The 17,872-nt window shown below is 35.8% G+C and overlaps 2 protein-coding genes across 2 annotated transcripts in view; one reads left to right on the plus strand and one right to left on the minus strand.

Moving 5' to 3' along the window:
- Positions 1-17: 17 nt before the first annotated feature.
- Positions 18-9,286, plus strand: LOC110463275 (zinc finger protein 367-like). The gene is made up of 4 exons (XM_021517736.1): positions 18-622; positions 5,706-5,825; positions 6,335-6,485; positions 6,839-9,286. Exons 1-4 carry the CDS (start codon positions 346-348, stop codon positions 7,467-7,469), a joined length of 1,179 nt encoding a protein of 392 aa, XP_021373411.1. The 5' UTR covers positions 18-345; the 3' UTR covers positions 7,470-9,286.
- Positions 9,287-11,437: 2,151 nt separating this feature from the next.
- The window catches only part of LOC110463276 (translation initiation factor eIF-2B subunit beta-like), a 21,013-nt gene continuing 14,578 nt past the window's right edge, over positions 11,438-17,872 (minus strand). The window contains exons 5-13 of the mRNA XM_021517737.1: positions 17,084-17,143; positions 16,642-16,691; positions 15,883-15,979; positions 15,369-15,428; positions 15,035-15,168; positions 14,764-14,824; positions 14,385-14,444; positions 13,648-13,784; positions 11,438-12,691 (exon numbers count right to left, since the gene is read on the minus strand). Coding sequence (XP_021373412.1) covers positions 12,619-12,691; positions 13,648-13,784; positions 14,385-14,444; positions 14,764-14,824; positions 15,035-15,168; positions 15,369-15,428; positions 15,883-15,979; positions 16,642-16,691; positions 17,084-17,143 — 732 coding nt within the window. The 3' untranslated portion in view covers positions 11,438-12,618. The remainder of the gene's footprint in view (positions 12,692-13,647; positions 13,785-14,384; positions 14,445-14,763; positions 14,825-15,034; positions 15,169-15,368; positions 15,429-15,882; positions 15,980-16,641; positions 16,692-17,083; positions 17,144-17,872) is intronic.

A 17,872-nucleotide genomic window follows, 5' to 3' on the forward strand; every position in this document is an offset into this window, starting at 1 on the left:
GCGGGAATATCACCTTTGTTACATTGATTTTCACTGATAACATAAGTGAAATTATAAGTATTGCAATTGTTTAATAAATATGCATTATGAGAAATATAACATTGTTGCAATGCTTCCTTTTATAACCCGTAAAAGCAATGTAAAGCTGCGAAGTGTAAACATTGCAATCCCAGAATTCAATAGTTTATTAGAAAATGTGTACGGGAATCACCCCCTGGGTTTATTTATAGCAACAAAGGAACTACTGGTCCGTTACAGGTATGGGCATGATAACGGGTTTATTCATGAAACGTGGTTAAATACCATTTCACAAGGGAAGAGGAAAGCACAAGAGACAGTCACACCATGTATTCGTGGAACTATAAAGACGAAAACAAAAACATTCCCTATAGCACGTCCCCAACAACGTTCGGGAGGAGTTCCCCAGACGGAGATTCAACGGACAGCGAAGAATATGAGGGACCCCAGGACCCAAACGGACGCCGTGGACGGCCCCGGGCCGACGCTATCACCAAGCTGATATTCAAGGGAGCCGTGTCTATGAGCAGTATACGTTGCGAGACATGCAATCGGGTCTTCCCACGTGAGAAATCTCTGCAAGCTCACATGAGAACTCATACAGGTAAACTTGCCAGGTGTTAATTTCACCACCAGCAACATACTCTTCACCGTTACATGTAAATCCATCACTTTTCAGCAGATCAAAGGGAAAGTAAAGTTTAAAGAGATCATCATGTACAGACCACTAGAAGGGATTTAAATCCAATGTGCGTGTTTGGGGTACCTGGTTTTTAACTCGCAAAATATTTTCAACAGACCCTTTATGAAATATTGAGAGATATCATCGCGTGTTCTTTAAATTTTGAAATGTATATATACATGCTATGTTTATATTATTGAATTGGACATTTAATCCAGTATCAATATGATGTAAGTTTGTAGTAGTCCTACTTCGTAGTACACAACTGACTGTTGTTCGACTCGTTTCGGAATTTTCCCGAGGTCTTTGCCAGGTTTTAGGGATCAAACTTGCAATAAGCTAAACTTGTTAATAAACAACAGTACCTGTCAACAGTGTATAACATAGACATGTTATGAGCTGATACATTATTAATGCTGATAGCATGCTTACACACGTTTGTGTACATTATTAAAAGATTTTTTTTCTTTGCGGCTTGAAGAATTTCAATGAAAAACGACTAAGTCATTTTACGTGAATAGACTGTAAAAATCGATTTGTTTTCACATAGTAACGCTTAAATAGAAATTAATTGTCATGGGTGTCTTAGTTTGTCTCGAATTTTCCAGTTAAGATAAGTTTTCGTAACTCAGGAAAGTTACGTCATTGGCCTTCGCTTATTTTAACAAGCATTAATTTCTTCAAATTTTAGCCAAAAATGTTTTCCACTTGGACTTAATTTGTCATATCAGTATATATCTGTAAAGTTGTTAATTTGATTTAGGAAGAAATAGAGCAGTAGACTGTGAAGTAAACAGTTCATATTTTTTCAGGTTCATCAAATTAAATAGCATGTTTATATAAGACTCTAATCGGTATTGTTTTCTATCTATCTACATGTATATTATATATTGGTTTACAATCTGGTGGAGATTTAAATCTCTCCCTGTATTAAATATTTAAAATTTAAAGTCCACACCAGGAAAGGGAAACACTTTCTATTGTGGGATCAATAAACAAATTGATTTCTCAGTTAAAGGTCCCGAGATATCGTACGGTTACTTTACAAAGACATGCCATGTATAGCTTTATAAACACATCTTGAACACTGTCTATCGGTATTTAATTCATCTATTACCTTCTAATCGTTGTGTATTGAAAATAACGTTGTCAAACATGTATTATACTATCGTTCAATATGTGTTAATAATATAATTGTCGGTCTCGTTAATGGGTTTTTTTATATTGTTATATTATATTAATCTGTTAGATTTTGTATTTTCTCTCGTAATATCTTTAATTTAAAACTGTGGCTTAAGAATAGGTATTATTATTTATTGAAATTAAGTCTCAAATATATTGAAGACGGAAAAGACCTGGCTAGACGGTAGCCATTACGGTATATAACTACAGTTGTGTATACACATTCCCATGCTTTACCGCCACACCACACACACACTAAAGCCCCAACGTTCACCACGTGTTCGTGGGGCCTTTTAGCGACCATCATAGATTTAAATGTTACTTAGGTTACCATGGGGACAATCTATTGATTATTGTAAACAAATAGAGCATCAACTTTAAATGCCTGGCACTAACAAAGGGGGAGAGGGTTCCTGTCCAGGCGTGCCTGGTTACTAGCGCCCCGTGTTTATTGTTTACAGACAGGTCCATGCGGAACCCGTTACACGAGTCGGTTACCTGTAAATCTCACATTCCCTACCTGTACAAACTGTATTTACCTGTGGCAAAGCTTTGTACACCCGCCGACCTATATAGCTTCCAATACCTGTGTGTTGTACATGGTACAATATACACGTTTACCGTTAGATCGAGACCAATGGCCGCAATGTCCCGTTGTATCGAGACATTTAAATGATTCCAAAAATAGAGCAAATTCAACACGACATACACTTGATAGAGATGGTGTCTGTTTGAAAAAAAAAAGATAATTTTCAAACAAATTTCCCAAACACACATGTAATTTCATAGTCATTCCATGTACATCTTTGGAATATTTCTCGTGTCGCCGAGGACACTCCTACAATATTTTACTGCTCCGAGGCAGATACGTTTTAATATATTTCTATTTTTGTGCATGTTCCTTCCGTTGTCGAATTACATTTATGTAAATTTCAAAACCCGATTAATTTAGTGACAAGTCAAGTCATCACTTGCAGCACATTTAAAACGAAAAATTATCATTTTGTTAATCTGAGCTTTGACTATGTTGTGTCTCGGTGATTGAACAGGCCATTAGTAATAAGGATATGTATATATACCCTGCAGTGTATAAGATTGGGCCGACACTTCAATATAGGGACATTAAAATAGCTCATTAAAAAAGTTAAGTCTAAATCCGGATCTTCTTATTTGTTAAAAAAAATGTATCAGTCGTGTTGGGACTGTATATTTGTCGGTTGATTAGTGGTAGGGAACGTGTTCATTCAACCGAGAGGACAGTCATGTGTCCAACCTTGTAACGCCTTACAAAGTGATTTAGTTTGAGATCACAATATATACCTATCCCCCTAAAATTTACACAAAAGCACAATTGTAATGTGTAGCATCACATAGATGACTAAATACAAGTTTAAACTCTTATTTCGTCGAGTTATACGAATAATTGATTTTAACGGAGAGTTAATAAAATTGAATTATCACCAAAGAAAGTTGCAAATGCCCTCCTCCCCTCCCCAATCAGCTAAGGCCACGTACCAGGCGCTACGGTCATGATAACGCACAGACGGGCCCCGTTCTTGGAATAGTAAATCGTCAACTTTCCACGGCTTATTTGGGGGACTTGTCAACCACAATTACGTAAATCGTAATGTTGTCCGCGTTACTCATTTGGGATCCTGGTCTGGTAGTGGCGGATTCAGAAGCAAATCTGATGAGGGTAGTGGCATAAATTTCGTGAGGGAGGGGGCTCCAAATGGATAACTTTTCGAAATACATCATTTTATTTAATTAAAAAAAGGTATTATGCGGAATTGGGAGAGGTGTTCTGAAGCTACAAAATCGCCTCTAGATCCTCGTCTGTTTGGTTACGTCTCTGGGGAGGGATAGCCATGTTTTAGCAACACACTGGGTGCATTGTGTCTAAATGAAGACAAACACGCAGGGTGTATCGTATTTGTAAATACTAAACAGCATATATAGGTATACGTACTTATAAGATACGTATATATACACGAAATATACCAGGGTAGGTAAGGCATTGGGGACTCATAAGATGCCGATTGATCAACAAGTAGATTGTGTATACAATTCCCATGCCGAGAGCGAAGTAAACTACTAAAGCGAAATAGAAATCAGTCAGTCGGAGTCTTTTCAGAATCGTATCTATTACAATTCAAAAGACTTGGGCTGAACTGAAGCAGAACAAGTAACTGTAGGGTTCATACAATGACTGACTCTGAGAAGGAGTATTAGACGGGACAAGACATTTCGGGGCGCGTAACAAATAAATAACGGGGCAGTGTGTAAGCTGATATGTCAACAACACAAAGCAAATTAGTCATCTACCGATTCCGCGCCCTTTGTACAGGTGCTTTGTTTGATTCGAACGTGATATTCCCGGGAAGTGAGCGCCACATTTTTGCCATAATGTCGTCATTCGACCTCTAAATTCCTCTTTGCCGTTAGAGTTCGAGAGATTACGAAACACAAAAGGCCAAAAGGACCCGTCTGACTTAACCGCAAGCCGATGTCACGGTACGGTTTCCCGCGTGATTCATTTGCGACATATTCGGGGCATTTCTGATTAATTGTGCACTATAATGCGCGATTTCGTTTTAAATCAATGCAACAAATACGAAAGCATATCTTGTGATGGATACGTGCTAGATTAAATGGACTATGAAATTAACAATTAGCAAGTGACAAGACTTTTAAACTATTGAAAGAATTTAAAAGTCCGGTATTAAAGGTTAAAGGGAAACTTGCTTGTGATGTAATAATGCATGCCGAAGGATTGCTTGTATAAACGGTTTTAGAATGATGCTGGTTTTACACAGGTATATAAGAATTGGGTACACTTTTTAGGGAGGGAGGGAGGGGTGGGGGCGGATTGTTACCGTAATGGTACAGCAGTATGGTATGTTTGGACCTATCCTGATGTTTAGGGAGGGAGGGGGAGGGGGGGGTTGTTACCGTAATGGTACAGCAGTATGGTATGTTTGGACCTATCCTGATGTTTAGGGAGGGAGGGAGAGGGGGGCGGGTTGTTACCGTAACGGTACAGCAGTATGGGATGTGTGGACCTATCCTGATGTTTAGGGAGGGAGGGGGAGGGGGGGGTTGTTACCGTAATGGTACAGCAGTATGGTATGTTTGGACCTATCCTGATGTTTAGGGAGGGAGGGAGAGGGGGGCGGGTTGTTACCGTAACGGTACAGCAGTATGGTATGTTTGGACCTATCCTGATGTTTAGGGAAGTATTATAAGCAGTGCAACTGTGTTGCTAAAGTAATTATTTCCAGAAATTCTATGAGTCCAAATCCAAATTCTACCGGGACTCATATGTATCGCTGTATAAGTCGTTTTATTGGTTTAGATTCCATCAAAAGTGGGAAATTGGGGGGGGCGGGGNTAATACTAATTATACATGTAGTCTAAACGCATAAGGTCTTAACAACAAAAAATGAAACACACATGCGTTTTGCACACACATGCGTTTTGCACACAGGGGAGGCCGTCCTTAAATGACCATAGCTGTTTTAGATAGGACGTTAAACAATACTAAACCAAACGGCTTAATTCAACTAAAAAGTGTGATGTCAGCATAACAACTTCACCACTTTGTTTGATTTAGCGGTTTAGCGTCCTATGAACAGCCAAGGTCATTAAAGATGTGAACTTATGTTAAGATTTTGAGCGTGCATTCTATGTTTAATGTATCCAATAAGGCTAAGATACACAATACCAAGTTTTGATGCACAACATTTACGTCAATAGATTTTTATCAAGTTTAAAACAACACGTGTAGGCTGATATGTGACCTTGTGATCAATTATCTGTGCAGGCGAGAGACCATACCTGTGTGACTACCCTAGCTGTGGAAAGTCTTTCTGTCAGAGCGGACAGCTGAAGACACATCAGCGACTACACACGGGAGAAAAACCCTTCATCTGCTCTGCTAATGGTGAGTTTTCTACAGCTAACATTTCATCTGTTGTTCTTAGTCTGAGTTTTGTATGAGGTTTATTTCATCTGCTATGCTAAATGAAAGTTTTGTATATTTTATCTGCTATGCTAGATGTGATTTTTTTATGAGTTTCATTTCATTTGCTTTGCTAAATTTCATCTGCTTTGCTTAATGTGAGTTTCATTTCATCTGCTATGCTAAATGAGTTTTGTATGAGTATTTCATCAGCTATGCACATGCAAGTTTTATATGAGTTTTATTTCATCTACTATGCTAAATGTGAGTTTAACATGAATGATTTTTCCTCTTCTATGCTAAATGTGAGTTTGGTATGGGTTAATTTTATCTTTTATTAATGGTGAATAGTGAAATTTAAAAGGCAGATGTTATTCTCTGATCAGGTTAGATAAACAAAATATCAATCAATGTTGTCAGTTAACTGGAAATGTTGGTTTTCAGCTGGTTTTTTTATAATAATGATCTGTATGACCTGTTGTTTGTTACAGGCTGTGAGAGCCTATTTACCCATGCCAACAGACATTGTCAGGATCATGCATATGCTTCACTCAAACGAGTTAACCCACAAATAACCATCAATGGACTCCAGAAACTCATTCAGAATGAGTCAAACCCTGCAGTCCGAGATTGGCTCACAAGGTAACTATACATGTATAATCAATGAATTTATGTAAATACTCATGGACTTAGTTGTAAAATTGTCACTAATTCAGTTAAGATTTAAATGAAAGTTCAGTAGGGCCATATTGTAGATATCTATTACAATGTATTTTCAATTAAATTAAAAAACATATGTATCTAGGTAATTATTTAGAGATGGGTTCACTAGTTAGTTTAAAAGCCAGTGCATACAAACCACTTTAAATGACACACTTAATGAACTGACCTTAAACTACAGGTTGACCTTTAAATTTACTTTACACCATATAGTGTGTAGGGTATTTAAATGCTGTTAAGCTGTGGTAAAACTTACTGAAATGTTCTCTTTCCAGACAAATCAACTCCAAGGAGGAGCGCATATTTAACAGACAGAGACCAGGGAATGTGAAGCGTGTGAAAAGGTCGTCTCAGGAGGTCAACATCAAAACAGAACAGGATCTGCTACAAGATCCAGACGAGAACATCATGCCCCTCCAACAGCAACAGCAGGAAGAACAATTGATAGAAGAGCGTCTTTTGGAGTCAATGACCAGCCATCACCAACACCAACATCACAATCATCATCATCATCATCATCATCATCATCATCAGGAACAGCAGCCCCACCATGTGAACATGCTCCTCGACAGTCAGTGTAACATGCCCTTGAACAACAACCACTATATGATGCCTATGAACAATAACACGTGTGACATAAGCATGGACAATCATTATGACATGAGCATGAATAATCACTGCAACATCAGTATCCATAGTTACGAGGACCCTCAGCCAGTCGTACTGCCCCAGAACCAGCTGCAGCCTGTGGATTCGGACTACGACTATCACACGATTGACCCCTACCAGCCTGTCGACTACGACTACCTGCCACAGAAGGAGTCACGTGAAATGTCCCTCAGTGAGCAAACAGACAAGTGGATATCGGCACTTGCACTTGTGGAGTTGTCACATGGCATGGCGTGAATCATCGGCTCTAACAGGGTTCCGCTACAGGACTTAACCAACATGCCATAATTGACTGCTACAACACCTCACAGTACATGGAGATGTAGAAAGCCACAATAGACTGTTCTCATAGGACTTAATAACTATTGTTACTTTCCACATTTCACGGATTGTGAGAGATATTTGTAGCTACATGTTTTCCGTTAATGCAAACTCCATACTGCCACAAGATTGCCATGCGAGTGCAACCATTACTATTCTTGTGAGTGTCCACATGTTCATCAGCATTCTGATCAAAATGAAATGTCGATCAATTATGGTTTTTCCTTACATATTCAATACCTATATAAAATGTTTCCCTCCTGTTTATTTGAAGTAGTGGTTTTTCTACTGCTATTTAACATAGATCTGTTAAAATACTCGTATAGTATGTCTCATAACCCTTCTTGTCTGATTTCTTTATTACCTCCCTTGACTTAGTCTTCTCCATGAAGATAGAAAGCTTTACTTTACACATTTGTTGACCGTCCATCCTGTCCAGTCGTTCGGGCCTGGTACTCAGTCAATATCAGTCAATGTGTATCTCGCCCAACTATTTTGTATTCAGTATATACACTGCAATAAACGTCCATTTAGTTATAATGTATATATATCTTATTAGTATTCTAACACTACCATTCCATCTCATTTAGTACATTCCATCAAAAATTTGAATTTAATCAATATATATTGTTTATTTTTGTTAGACTTTTCATTCCATAATGAACAATACTTATCTTGCGTACAAAAATGAAATATTCTTTGAAATCAAAAGTTAATTTTACTGATGTTTATATATGTTATAGAAGTTGTGAGTGTTGAAAGATAAGATGGCACTGGTTGATAGTCCTCCCATGTGTGTTGCCAAATATCTCAAAAATAGTAGCAGTCAAGAGCATGTATGCTACACTTATCCACACATGCAGGACTTGTGCCCTGTAAAGCCAGACTAGAGCTGCCATGTGCTATACATATACTTACTATATATACATAGCAACCAGTTCATGTTGCCATGAGGACAGAGCTTTTGTATGACCTTCACATGACCTGTGTCTTTGTGAAGGCAACAAGCTTGTTATGTTTGACGAATGTTTGGAGATTTTATGAACTACAATTACTTATTAAATTGTTTGTGAACAGTTTCCTGTGATTACTCAAGTCAATGACCTTGACCTTGTTACGAGTTTCCAGGTTTAGCTGTACAATTGAACACGGGTCTGTATAGCAGCTCCAATCAGTGTCAGACATGTTGATTGTAGTTGTAGAAATAGTATCAATCAGAAGGATATATTTCCACAGCCATTTTAACTGTTTGAAACTGGGGAGTTGACAGCTAGTGTACTTATATCTTGCAATTGTATTTTTTATTTTGCTGCATAAATTCCAGACTGATTATACCATATTTTATAGCATTCCTTTTCTTAGTAGACATGTCCTTTTTTTGCATGTTTGTAAACATTCCTGTATAAACCATATACACTCCTGTAAAACATTTATCAAATATTCACAAATTTCCATTAAATTTTGTGCGAGTGAGAAATGAAAGTGGTGATGCATATGTTAGGTTATTTTACTATTAGGGTGAAATTCAATCAATTGTAACGTAGAAAACTAGAAACCTCGTCCATTCTTTACTGACATGTTGGTTTGAAGGGACATGTAAGACATAGCAGAAATCCATAGATCTATATGCAAAATTACCTTTGACTTGTAGTGTAGAACTTATTCAAATATTGTACATATATATACAGATAGCCAAAAAGTTTGATAATGAAAAAATATATATCAAACAGAAATCCTGTATATAATTTTATTTATTTATATATATAAATTTGGCAATTTTCATGTATATATTTATAAAAATTTATTTATGGTCGCCATGGTAATACACAACGTGGAAACTTATGCTAATGATAAATTCCTTTCTTTGTAATATGAAGAATTGGTAGAGGCATACTTACTATTATGGGATGTTTGTTAGAAATATTAGAGGGTTTAACACTATAGGGAACAGTTGTCATAGCGACGGTTACTCCAGGGCAAAGGTTAGTGGCTAGAGATGTATATATATATATGTAACATAGAGAGTTGTTTTCTGTTATTTTGTTAAATTCTTAGAGGTGTTATGAAAAGACTGCCGTCCATGTAAGTGTGAGAGTGAACACATAATCCATAAGGTCTTTATCTTGTTGAGTTTTAACTTGTATTAACATTAATATATATATATAAATATAGATAGATATTCGTTTGCAAATAATTAAGAACAAATGTCTCTTTGTTATACTTACTTCCTATAGATCTGAAAACATGGTCAAAATGCGTAACTTGACCCTTATCCTATGTGGCTGCCAAGATCAGGGAGAAATGCCAGCTATATTGTCGATCCTCTTTTGGATTACAAATCTGTCTCTAGATCAAAAGGTTATTTGAAGCTCCTTATGAAATGGATTACTGACAGTTATGGTAGGATTTCATGTGATAACATCCATATTTCATCAACCTATACATTTTTAATACATATATTTTTCCATTGCTTTTGTTATTTTCTCACAATTTGTATGCAGGGTTAATCTTTGCTGTTCTGTTTCAAGATACAATAGTATTTAGCATTTGCATCATAAGCCCATTTTTCGCCCCATCAACGTTCATTACAAATCTATTAACCAACTGTCTGCTTTAAATGTTAAACACTGCAAATTGATACTGGTGCTGCTTTCTTGGTTATTTCTCATTTCATTTTCTTCAGATTATTATTTGATTTCTTAAAATATGCAATTTTTAAAACTCATTGTCATAATTATACTCCACTATCTACTTAAATTTTTAGATATTTTTTTTGTTTATTGACACATCAAGGAATTTCAATATTTTCATTTTTGCATTTCTTCATATCATGAATATTTTTTGTTATCCAAACAATTTGTTAACTATACACAACAAATACAAGCAATATTTTTAATAGAATTTATGTAAAATATATCCCCATATTACCAAGTATAAGTGAATGCATGCAGCTTATCTCCTAGATACTGTCCGTTATACTGGTTGTGAAATCTTGTTCCTCATGTGTTTCTCCAAGAACGTGTAGCGTTCTCACAGTTGCTTGCCTGGTTTGACCCCTCCATTTGAATTAATGTTTGGAATTAGGAAAGGCAATCTAACTCAAATAATATCTTCACATTGCTCCTGTTTACTGATGTCGCAAATATCAAGTAAACAGGAGCGATGCGAAGATACAATTTTAATAAGATAGTGAGAAAGGCTGTCGCAACATCAAGATTATTTTAGTGGATGGGCCAATCTTTTCAAGTATCTGTGCCTTCTTTATCTGTGTTCAAAATAGCTTTAACATTTATCCATAATGGTCAAATTTTTATATGTATGAGGTGAAATCTTATTGAAATAGTTTCAAATCAGTCTTCCAAAGTTTTTTGAATTTACGCATTGTCAAATTATGTAGGCATTCCAATTTACCAAAAGTTTGGAAGAATAACCTTTTTCAGCATAAAAAGGGAAGATTGTAAATGCATAGCATAAAATAAATTTGATTGTTTCAAAGGAATATTTGTACAATGGAACCTCAAAATTCTGAACTTCTGGTGTGTAAAGAAATAATTCAGAAAACTTCTTTTTGTAAATATCTTTTTAAAAAGATGAAAAAAAATTCAGTGAAAAGTTTGTTTTATCTTTCCAAAAAAATAATTTTCAGAAACCGTAGAGTTCAGACTAGAAGGGTTCCGCTGTAGTTGATGTCTCCTGGTCCGACAATAACCTTGTGTTCAGTGACCAGTTTAGCTCAGTAAGCAGAGCTAACCCTTATAATTGCCTGTAAATGTGTGGTTCTGTATGTACAAGAGTGTAACTTAGCTAGAATCATCTCATATTTGTGTGTTAGTGCTAACACAAAAACAGTGTTCAACCATATATTATATATAACAAAAAAAGCATTTGAGATTTTGATATCCATGTTTTTTTTTATTTTTGCAGATTTTTTACACGGCAATTATTTTGAGAATAAAATCTTGAAAATATGAAACTTTCTTTGTTTTTTTTTAATTTCCTGCAGATTTTACATAATTTTATACTATATATCTTGTTTTTGCTGTAAAAATTCCATTTAGTTTGTTGGTTTTATGCACAAGAACAAATAACATAGACATCAGCCTGGTACTGATAAGCAACCTCACACCTGTAGAATTTGAGTAATGAAGAAAATGTTTCGAAACATCGCGAAAAAACACTGAATCACAATTTTGGTTGCTTATCAAGTCTTCTATATGAAGGAATTCATGAAATGGAAATTCTTCACTTAAGGGTGAATTTTGTATATTCCCTTCCCCTTATTTTTATACAAATTAACAAAAAACATCTACATCAAAATGACAACGTCACATATCACACAAAAATGTAACGTTTCAGAAAAACTAACAAGATACTGAATATTTTGAACTACAACCTATGTAGTCCCCAAACAGTAGGTTACCAGGTGCACCTTCATGTACATGGATTGAGTTATATTGTGTTGGTGTTCTACAAGTGAAAAATGTATCTTGCATCTATCGAGGAATGAGAAAGGAAAATCTGTATTTTAAGATTTCTCATTTCAATCTATAACACTATTGATTCTTCAACTTCAGTACCAGTTTGAAGGGCAACAAACTGTTTTACTTATTTTACACAGCATTGCACCAATTAACTTCATCACATTGAGCAGTTAGACCAGAGTGGTTATTTAAGAAATTGCAATAGACCTGGTGGTCCGTTGATTTTTGGTAATCCCTGGTAAAGGTCAACGTCAATCTTCACATTTTCATTTGCAAGTTATACCTCTGAAAATGTTTCATTTGAAATAAGACAAACTCTTTGCTCTGCATAAACAAAATGGCCCCTCATTGCTGTTTAATGATGATCTTCAAGGGGGAGCAACTCTGTGTAGATCAAACTGAATACAAAGCATTTTATGCTTTAAAGACGATACAATTCCAGCTTACAGAATACAGATCTACTAGGTAAGATCAAAGTTTTGACGAGTCACACAATTTCCAGCTGAAATTGCATCGACCAATTGCAAAATATCACCTTGTTTTTCATACACTGAATATCTTATTTTATTTTCAGCTAAGAAATGTTAAAGTTCATGATCATGTGGGTGGTAAAGTTCACTTAAAAGTCTGTACACATACGATGGTGCATTTCCTCCTCTGAAAATAAAACACACAGGATATTCTACAATGTATTAAATTGTATTACACAATTAAAGAACATTATATTACACAATTTAGTTACATTGTATTACTTTTTTTTTGTATCTCACAATTTACTTCAATTTGTTTGCACTATTAAGTTACAAAAAAGTTATCAAAATTGTCACATTGTGAAATCATAACACGAACAAATTTCAGTACCATAATATTCATTGATCTGAAGTTTCATTGGACAGTCGTGATGATAGCTTATTGTGTTTCCAGGACTTATATCTCTGTCATCACCAGAATGAAAAATACTACAGGTCTACAGCATTGACACATTGTTTCAATAAAACAAGGGGAGACAATTATCTTGATGAATGGCAAGTCTTAAATAATGCAAATACTGATATAACAGCCCCTCCCCATTTTTCCTGCTTTGACTTTTGTTTGAATTGTTCAGTGATAATTAGAAAGGTAAGCCTCCAGTTTAGCTACCACAAAAACAGCCATCTTTGAAATGCCTCTGAATATGGCTAATTGAGCAAAATTGTTCCACTGGAATTTTTCTTGAACACCAAAAAAGTTTTATGTGACCTTGACCTTTGACATTTTGACCCCAAAATCAAATCAGATCCTCTGAAGCCGAAGAGTAGTCATCCTGTTGAGTTTGATCAATGTAGCTGAAAAAGCTAATTTATACGACTGTCCCCGAAACCAACATGCCTATAGACGGACAAAAATGTATTCTACTTTGAATCCCCCTTCCTTTTCTAATATTTCGAGCACACTCACCACCCATTAGGTCAAGTCTATCATCACATCACAGGTGCTTTCATTAACAGTTTGTCTCCTCTAATAAGTTTAAGTTGATGTTCATCCCCACCCACCCTCCTCATCTCACAAAACTGTATCCATATTTACACGACTAGAAATATTATAAAGAAAGAGTCTGTGTAAGCCATACTCACATATTGGAGACAAAGAGGGTGACAAGCTCCGGAGGTACATAGTCAAACACCGGGTTGGCTATCTGGACCTTTGATAGTATCTCACCCTCCGAGAAGTTCATGGCATCATGAGGGCTCACAAATTTGTTGAAGGCATCCTGTAAGGAAAACATTACATAAGAATTGTCGAGGGAATAATATTATTCAAGATTTGTATCTGTATGCCATTATTTACTCATGTTAATCAAATTTACCAGTGACAATGAGAAGTACCAAAACAACATACATGTATTAACATCATGTGAAAGTATATATTACTGATATATATAACAGTAAATCTGAAAGTTATTTCCTGCTGCAGCTATTATTTTTTAACTGCACACTGATTGAAGGCAAATATCTAGATGGATGTGACATATGTAAATTGGAGATGAACAGATAGGAACAGCATCATTTTTTAAGTTAAACAAAAATGAAATCAAATGTTTTGATAATGTTTGCAGGTAATTTTCAACAAAAAGTTTGCCTTGAGTAGTGAATCAAAAAAATAAATACTTCGGATGAGATTGTGTAATAATTACATGTATTGGAAACTGGTTCAAGTGATTTGGAGTCATTCAGTCGTACATTAATCAAACTTATATCGGTGATCCAATTGTAATAAAAAAAAGCCATAGAAAGGTACACGAACAATGGAGGATTCAGGTGATGCAATAAATGTACTTGATTACACAAGAGGTGTGAGTTATCTCCCTTACCTGGTCATAGGAACAGAGGTACTGCGGTGATAACTTAAACATGGCTGCACACACTATTAACTGTAAAGACATAAAATACATGTACAATAATACTTTGTTGCATGACTTTTCTGTAAATCTCAACAACCCTTCAAATTTCTGTCAGAGTGGTACTTCTGTCTCAGGCAGTGGCTGTTTAAGAGAGATAATTCTGCCATCGCATGAAATAGAGATTTTGTCACATGCAGTGGTAGTACTTCTGTCACATAAAGCAGAATTTCTTGGTAATTCTGTTATAGTCAGTGTTAATTCTGTCACAGTCACACTTACTACCACACTAGCCTGTACTTTTTAATCAAGTTTTAAGTTTCACTCCAGTGTTTTAGTGAGTAAGACTTACCGGTACAGAATAATGTTTGGCTGCTAGGGCCAGTGCATGGCTACCATTGATGGCCTTCAACCTGCAATATACACCAAGTACATCATTAGCATTTACTTATATCATATTTCCTGGGGGTTTCCCCAAAACCAATAAGGCAGAAATTACTTGACACCTGAGGATAGAATTTCCATGTCATATCTATGATAAACGACATTAGTCTTCAAATTTCAATTGAACAATGACCTCTCCCTTGACCCTCCCCGACTTCTCTTTTTAGGATCAGACTTACCCTCCATTGGCCATGACAGTGTGAGTGCCTATAATGACTTTGTTTACTCGGGACATAATGGCAAACACCGCTGAATCATTGATGACTGTTGTCTCGATTCCTGCCTTTGCCAGACTGACTGCTAGCTCCTGACCCTGTTAGAAACCAACACAGATATTAGCACTGGATGTTGACTTCAACATTTCAATATAATATAACACGTTTTGGAATTCAAGATCCTGAATCGACATTAAAGCATTTTCACATAAATTGATACAATTTTGAATTTTGTTTCTATTCAATTATGCTGAGGAACATGTCCAAATAATCTTGACCTATTTTTAGAAGTAATAACCTGATAAAACGGTGCACACTCTGCTACTATCACCTGGAATTTTCTCTTCTTTGCTGCTTTCTGTAAATAATCAAGTTAATCTAAATTGAATATGCAGACTTCAAAGGAGCTTAAAATACATGTAATTTGATACTGTTGAGATAACTCTGTAGAATACTGTACACAACTTATTCAAAAATATTCAGATAATACTGTAAATTACTGTAAAATACTGTAATTCTTTGCTTGTACATGTATTTCATTTTATTTATTATGCATCTAGGTTTGCTCATAAATAAATGTATTTCCATTCATGATTTATAGGATGCAGTTTCAGTATATTTCATTATCTTTGAAATAAAGTCCACAAAATATTGAAATTCACAAATATGTTTTCTTGTCAATTAATGTGGAAACTGATCTCCTGCGAAAATAAAAGCAAATATTTTTTTATGTAGTTTGGCCACCTGTTGTGCAATGCTGGACCACTGAAGAAAAGACTGCTCCAATGACAGACATATTCCACACTGCCTACCTTAAGGAAAGCCTCCACAGTTTTGGATTTGCCCGCAGTCATGATGACCTCATTGGAGTGTATATGTTCTAACGCCTGTCCAGCTATGTTGTCAGCACTGAAACAACAAGCAAACAAGTCTATTATAACTATTACCCTCTGACCTTAAACCAAAGTAGTGACAATGTCATTATATTCCTGGGGTGCACAGAGCGAAAATGAGCGTAACCCCTGCAGTATTTGAGGATGTATCGAGGATGTGACAATGTAGTGTCAGAGAAAACTACAGTGGAGCCTTGTCAATCAAGATATATTTCCAAACTTATCTGGCTCCATGGACTGTGATAAAGCTGAATTATTGGGACAGTTTGTATTACAAAAAGAGGACTCTACGTAGCTTTCCAGGTACCAAATATTTAGTAGAGTAAATTTACATGCAAAATTGTGAGATTTTAGCTTGTTTAATATTGACAAAATTATTAAAGGTTGAAAAATGTCATTAATTAAACAGTGATTAAGCTAACCCCCTTTTAAACCACTAGACCCTGTAGGATATTTAACAGTGATTTAGCTAACCACCTTTTAAACCACTAGACCCTGTAGGATATTTAACAGTGCTAGGACCACCATTTTAACATTACGATGGATTCGTCCTTGCAAACAAACCAATACATGTAGTAATGTACCTGAAAGATGTGAAACTTGATATAATTATGATGCAATATCTCATGACAATATACATGAACACTAAGAACACGTATGAGTAAACCATGGACCGACCTGTTTTCTAACTCCACTTTCAGCTCATTGAGTGCCTCAATCACAGATACCTGTTGGGAAGGGAAAAAACATTACCAATCAGTATCTTAGTTTGTTCCTATCAATTCAATTGGAGTGAACATACTATGTAGTTATGTCTAATAGTTTACCCAGTGAAAATATATATGGAAGCAAAATGCATCGAGTTATACTGTTAATTAATTAATATTTCAAAACAAAATATTTTAATTATTTTCCATTAAATGGTGATCAAAGACAATCACAATTCAAATAGGCCTAGGAAATATATACAAGGATATACAGCTTTTGTTGTTTCTTTCGCAAATTTACCAGTAAATATTTTACAAAAATACGAAAAAAAATATTCACAATAAAAATGTAAGTTACAGTATGTGTACAAAGCTTGTTGAAGTGGACCAACATAAATGTCTTCGATAATTACCTTTAGAGTTGGCACTACCCTGCTGTAGTCATCAACCTCGCCCTCAGCTAATAACAGTTTCTGGAATGACATTATATATACATTGGAATCATTAAATACGCTGATATTTAAAAACTCCCAAGAGAGGGTGATAATCACAAACTTCCTTTTTCAAATCCATTTTTGTTTTTATTTTGTGAGGAAATCTTTGCAAAAAACTGTCCAAAGTAAAACATTGACACTGCATTACCAACGTCCACTACAATTTATACAAGAAATTTATCAAATACAATCATAACAAAATATCGTTCAGTGGATCCAGATTTAGTAACATGTGAATCTAGATACAAACATCAGAAAAAGCTATCTACAGAGATGATACAGTAACTACACAGAGAGGAAACCATGGTATGAAAGGAAACAGAAATGTTAGGGAGAGGACATTGCAATGGTAGAGAGGATAGAACCATGGCAGGAAAAAACACTTAGCAGAAACTGTAGCTTTGGTAAGTAAAGAGAAGACAATATCATGGTAGAAGACCATACAGGCATGGTACAGAGTGGTACAGAGTAGGCTCAACTACATGATAGAGGGAGGGCACAGTCACGGTAGATAGGGGATATGGGCANGCGGGGGCGGGTTGTTACCGTAACGGTACAGCAGTATGGTATGTGTGGACCTATCCTGATGTTTAGGGAGGGAGGGAGAGGGGGGGATTGTTACCGTAATGGTACAGCAGTATGGTATGTTTGGACCTATCCTGATGTTTAGGGAGGGAGGGAGAGGGGGGCGGGTTGTTACCGTAACGG

Source organism: Mizuhopecten yessoensis, unplaced genomic scaffold, assembly GCF_002113885.1.
Source record: "Mizuhopecten yessoensis strain PY_sf001 unplaced genomic scaffold, ASM211388v2 scaffold10885, whole genome shotgun sequence".
Lineage (NCBI taxonomy): Eukaryota > Metazoa > Mollusca > Bivalvia > Pectinida > Pectinidae > Mizuhopecten > Mizuhopecten yessoensis.

Excerpts from the sequence above, each read along its gene's own strand:
- LOC110463275 (XM_021517736.1), top strand. The coding sequence starts at position 346 with ATGTATTCGTGGAACTATAAAGACGAAAACAAAAACATTCCCTATAGC. Across the intron at positions 623-5,705 it reads TCACATGAGAACTCATACAG|GCGAGAGACCATACCTGTGT; the intron begins GTAAACTTGCCA and ends TTATCTGTGCAG. Across the intron at positions 6,486-6,838 it reads GTCCGAGATTGGCTCACAAG|ACAAATCAACTCCAAGGAGG; the intron begins GTAACTATACAT and ends TTCTCTTTCCAG.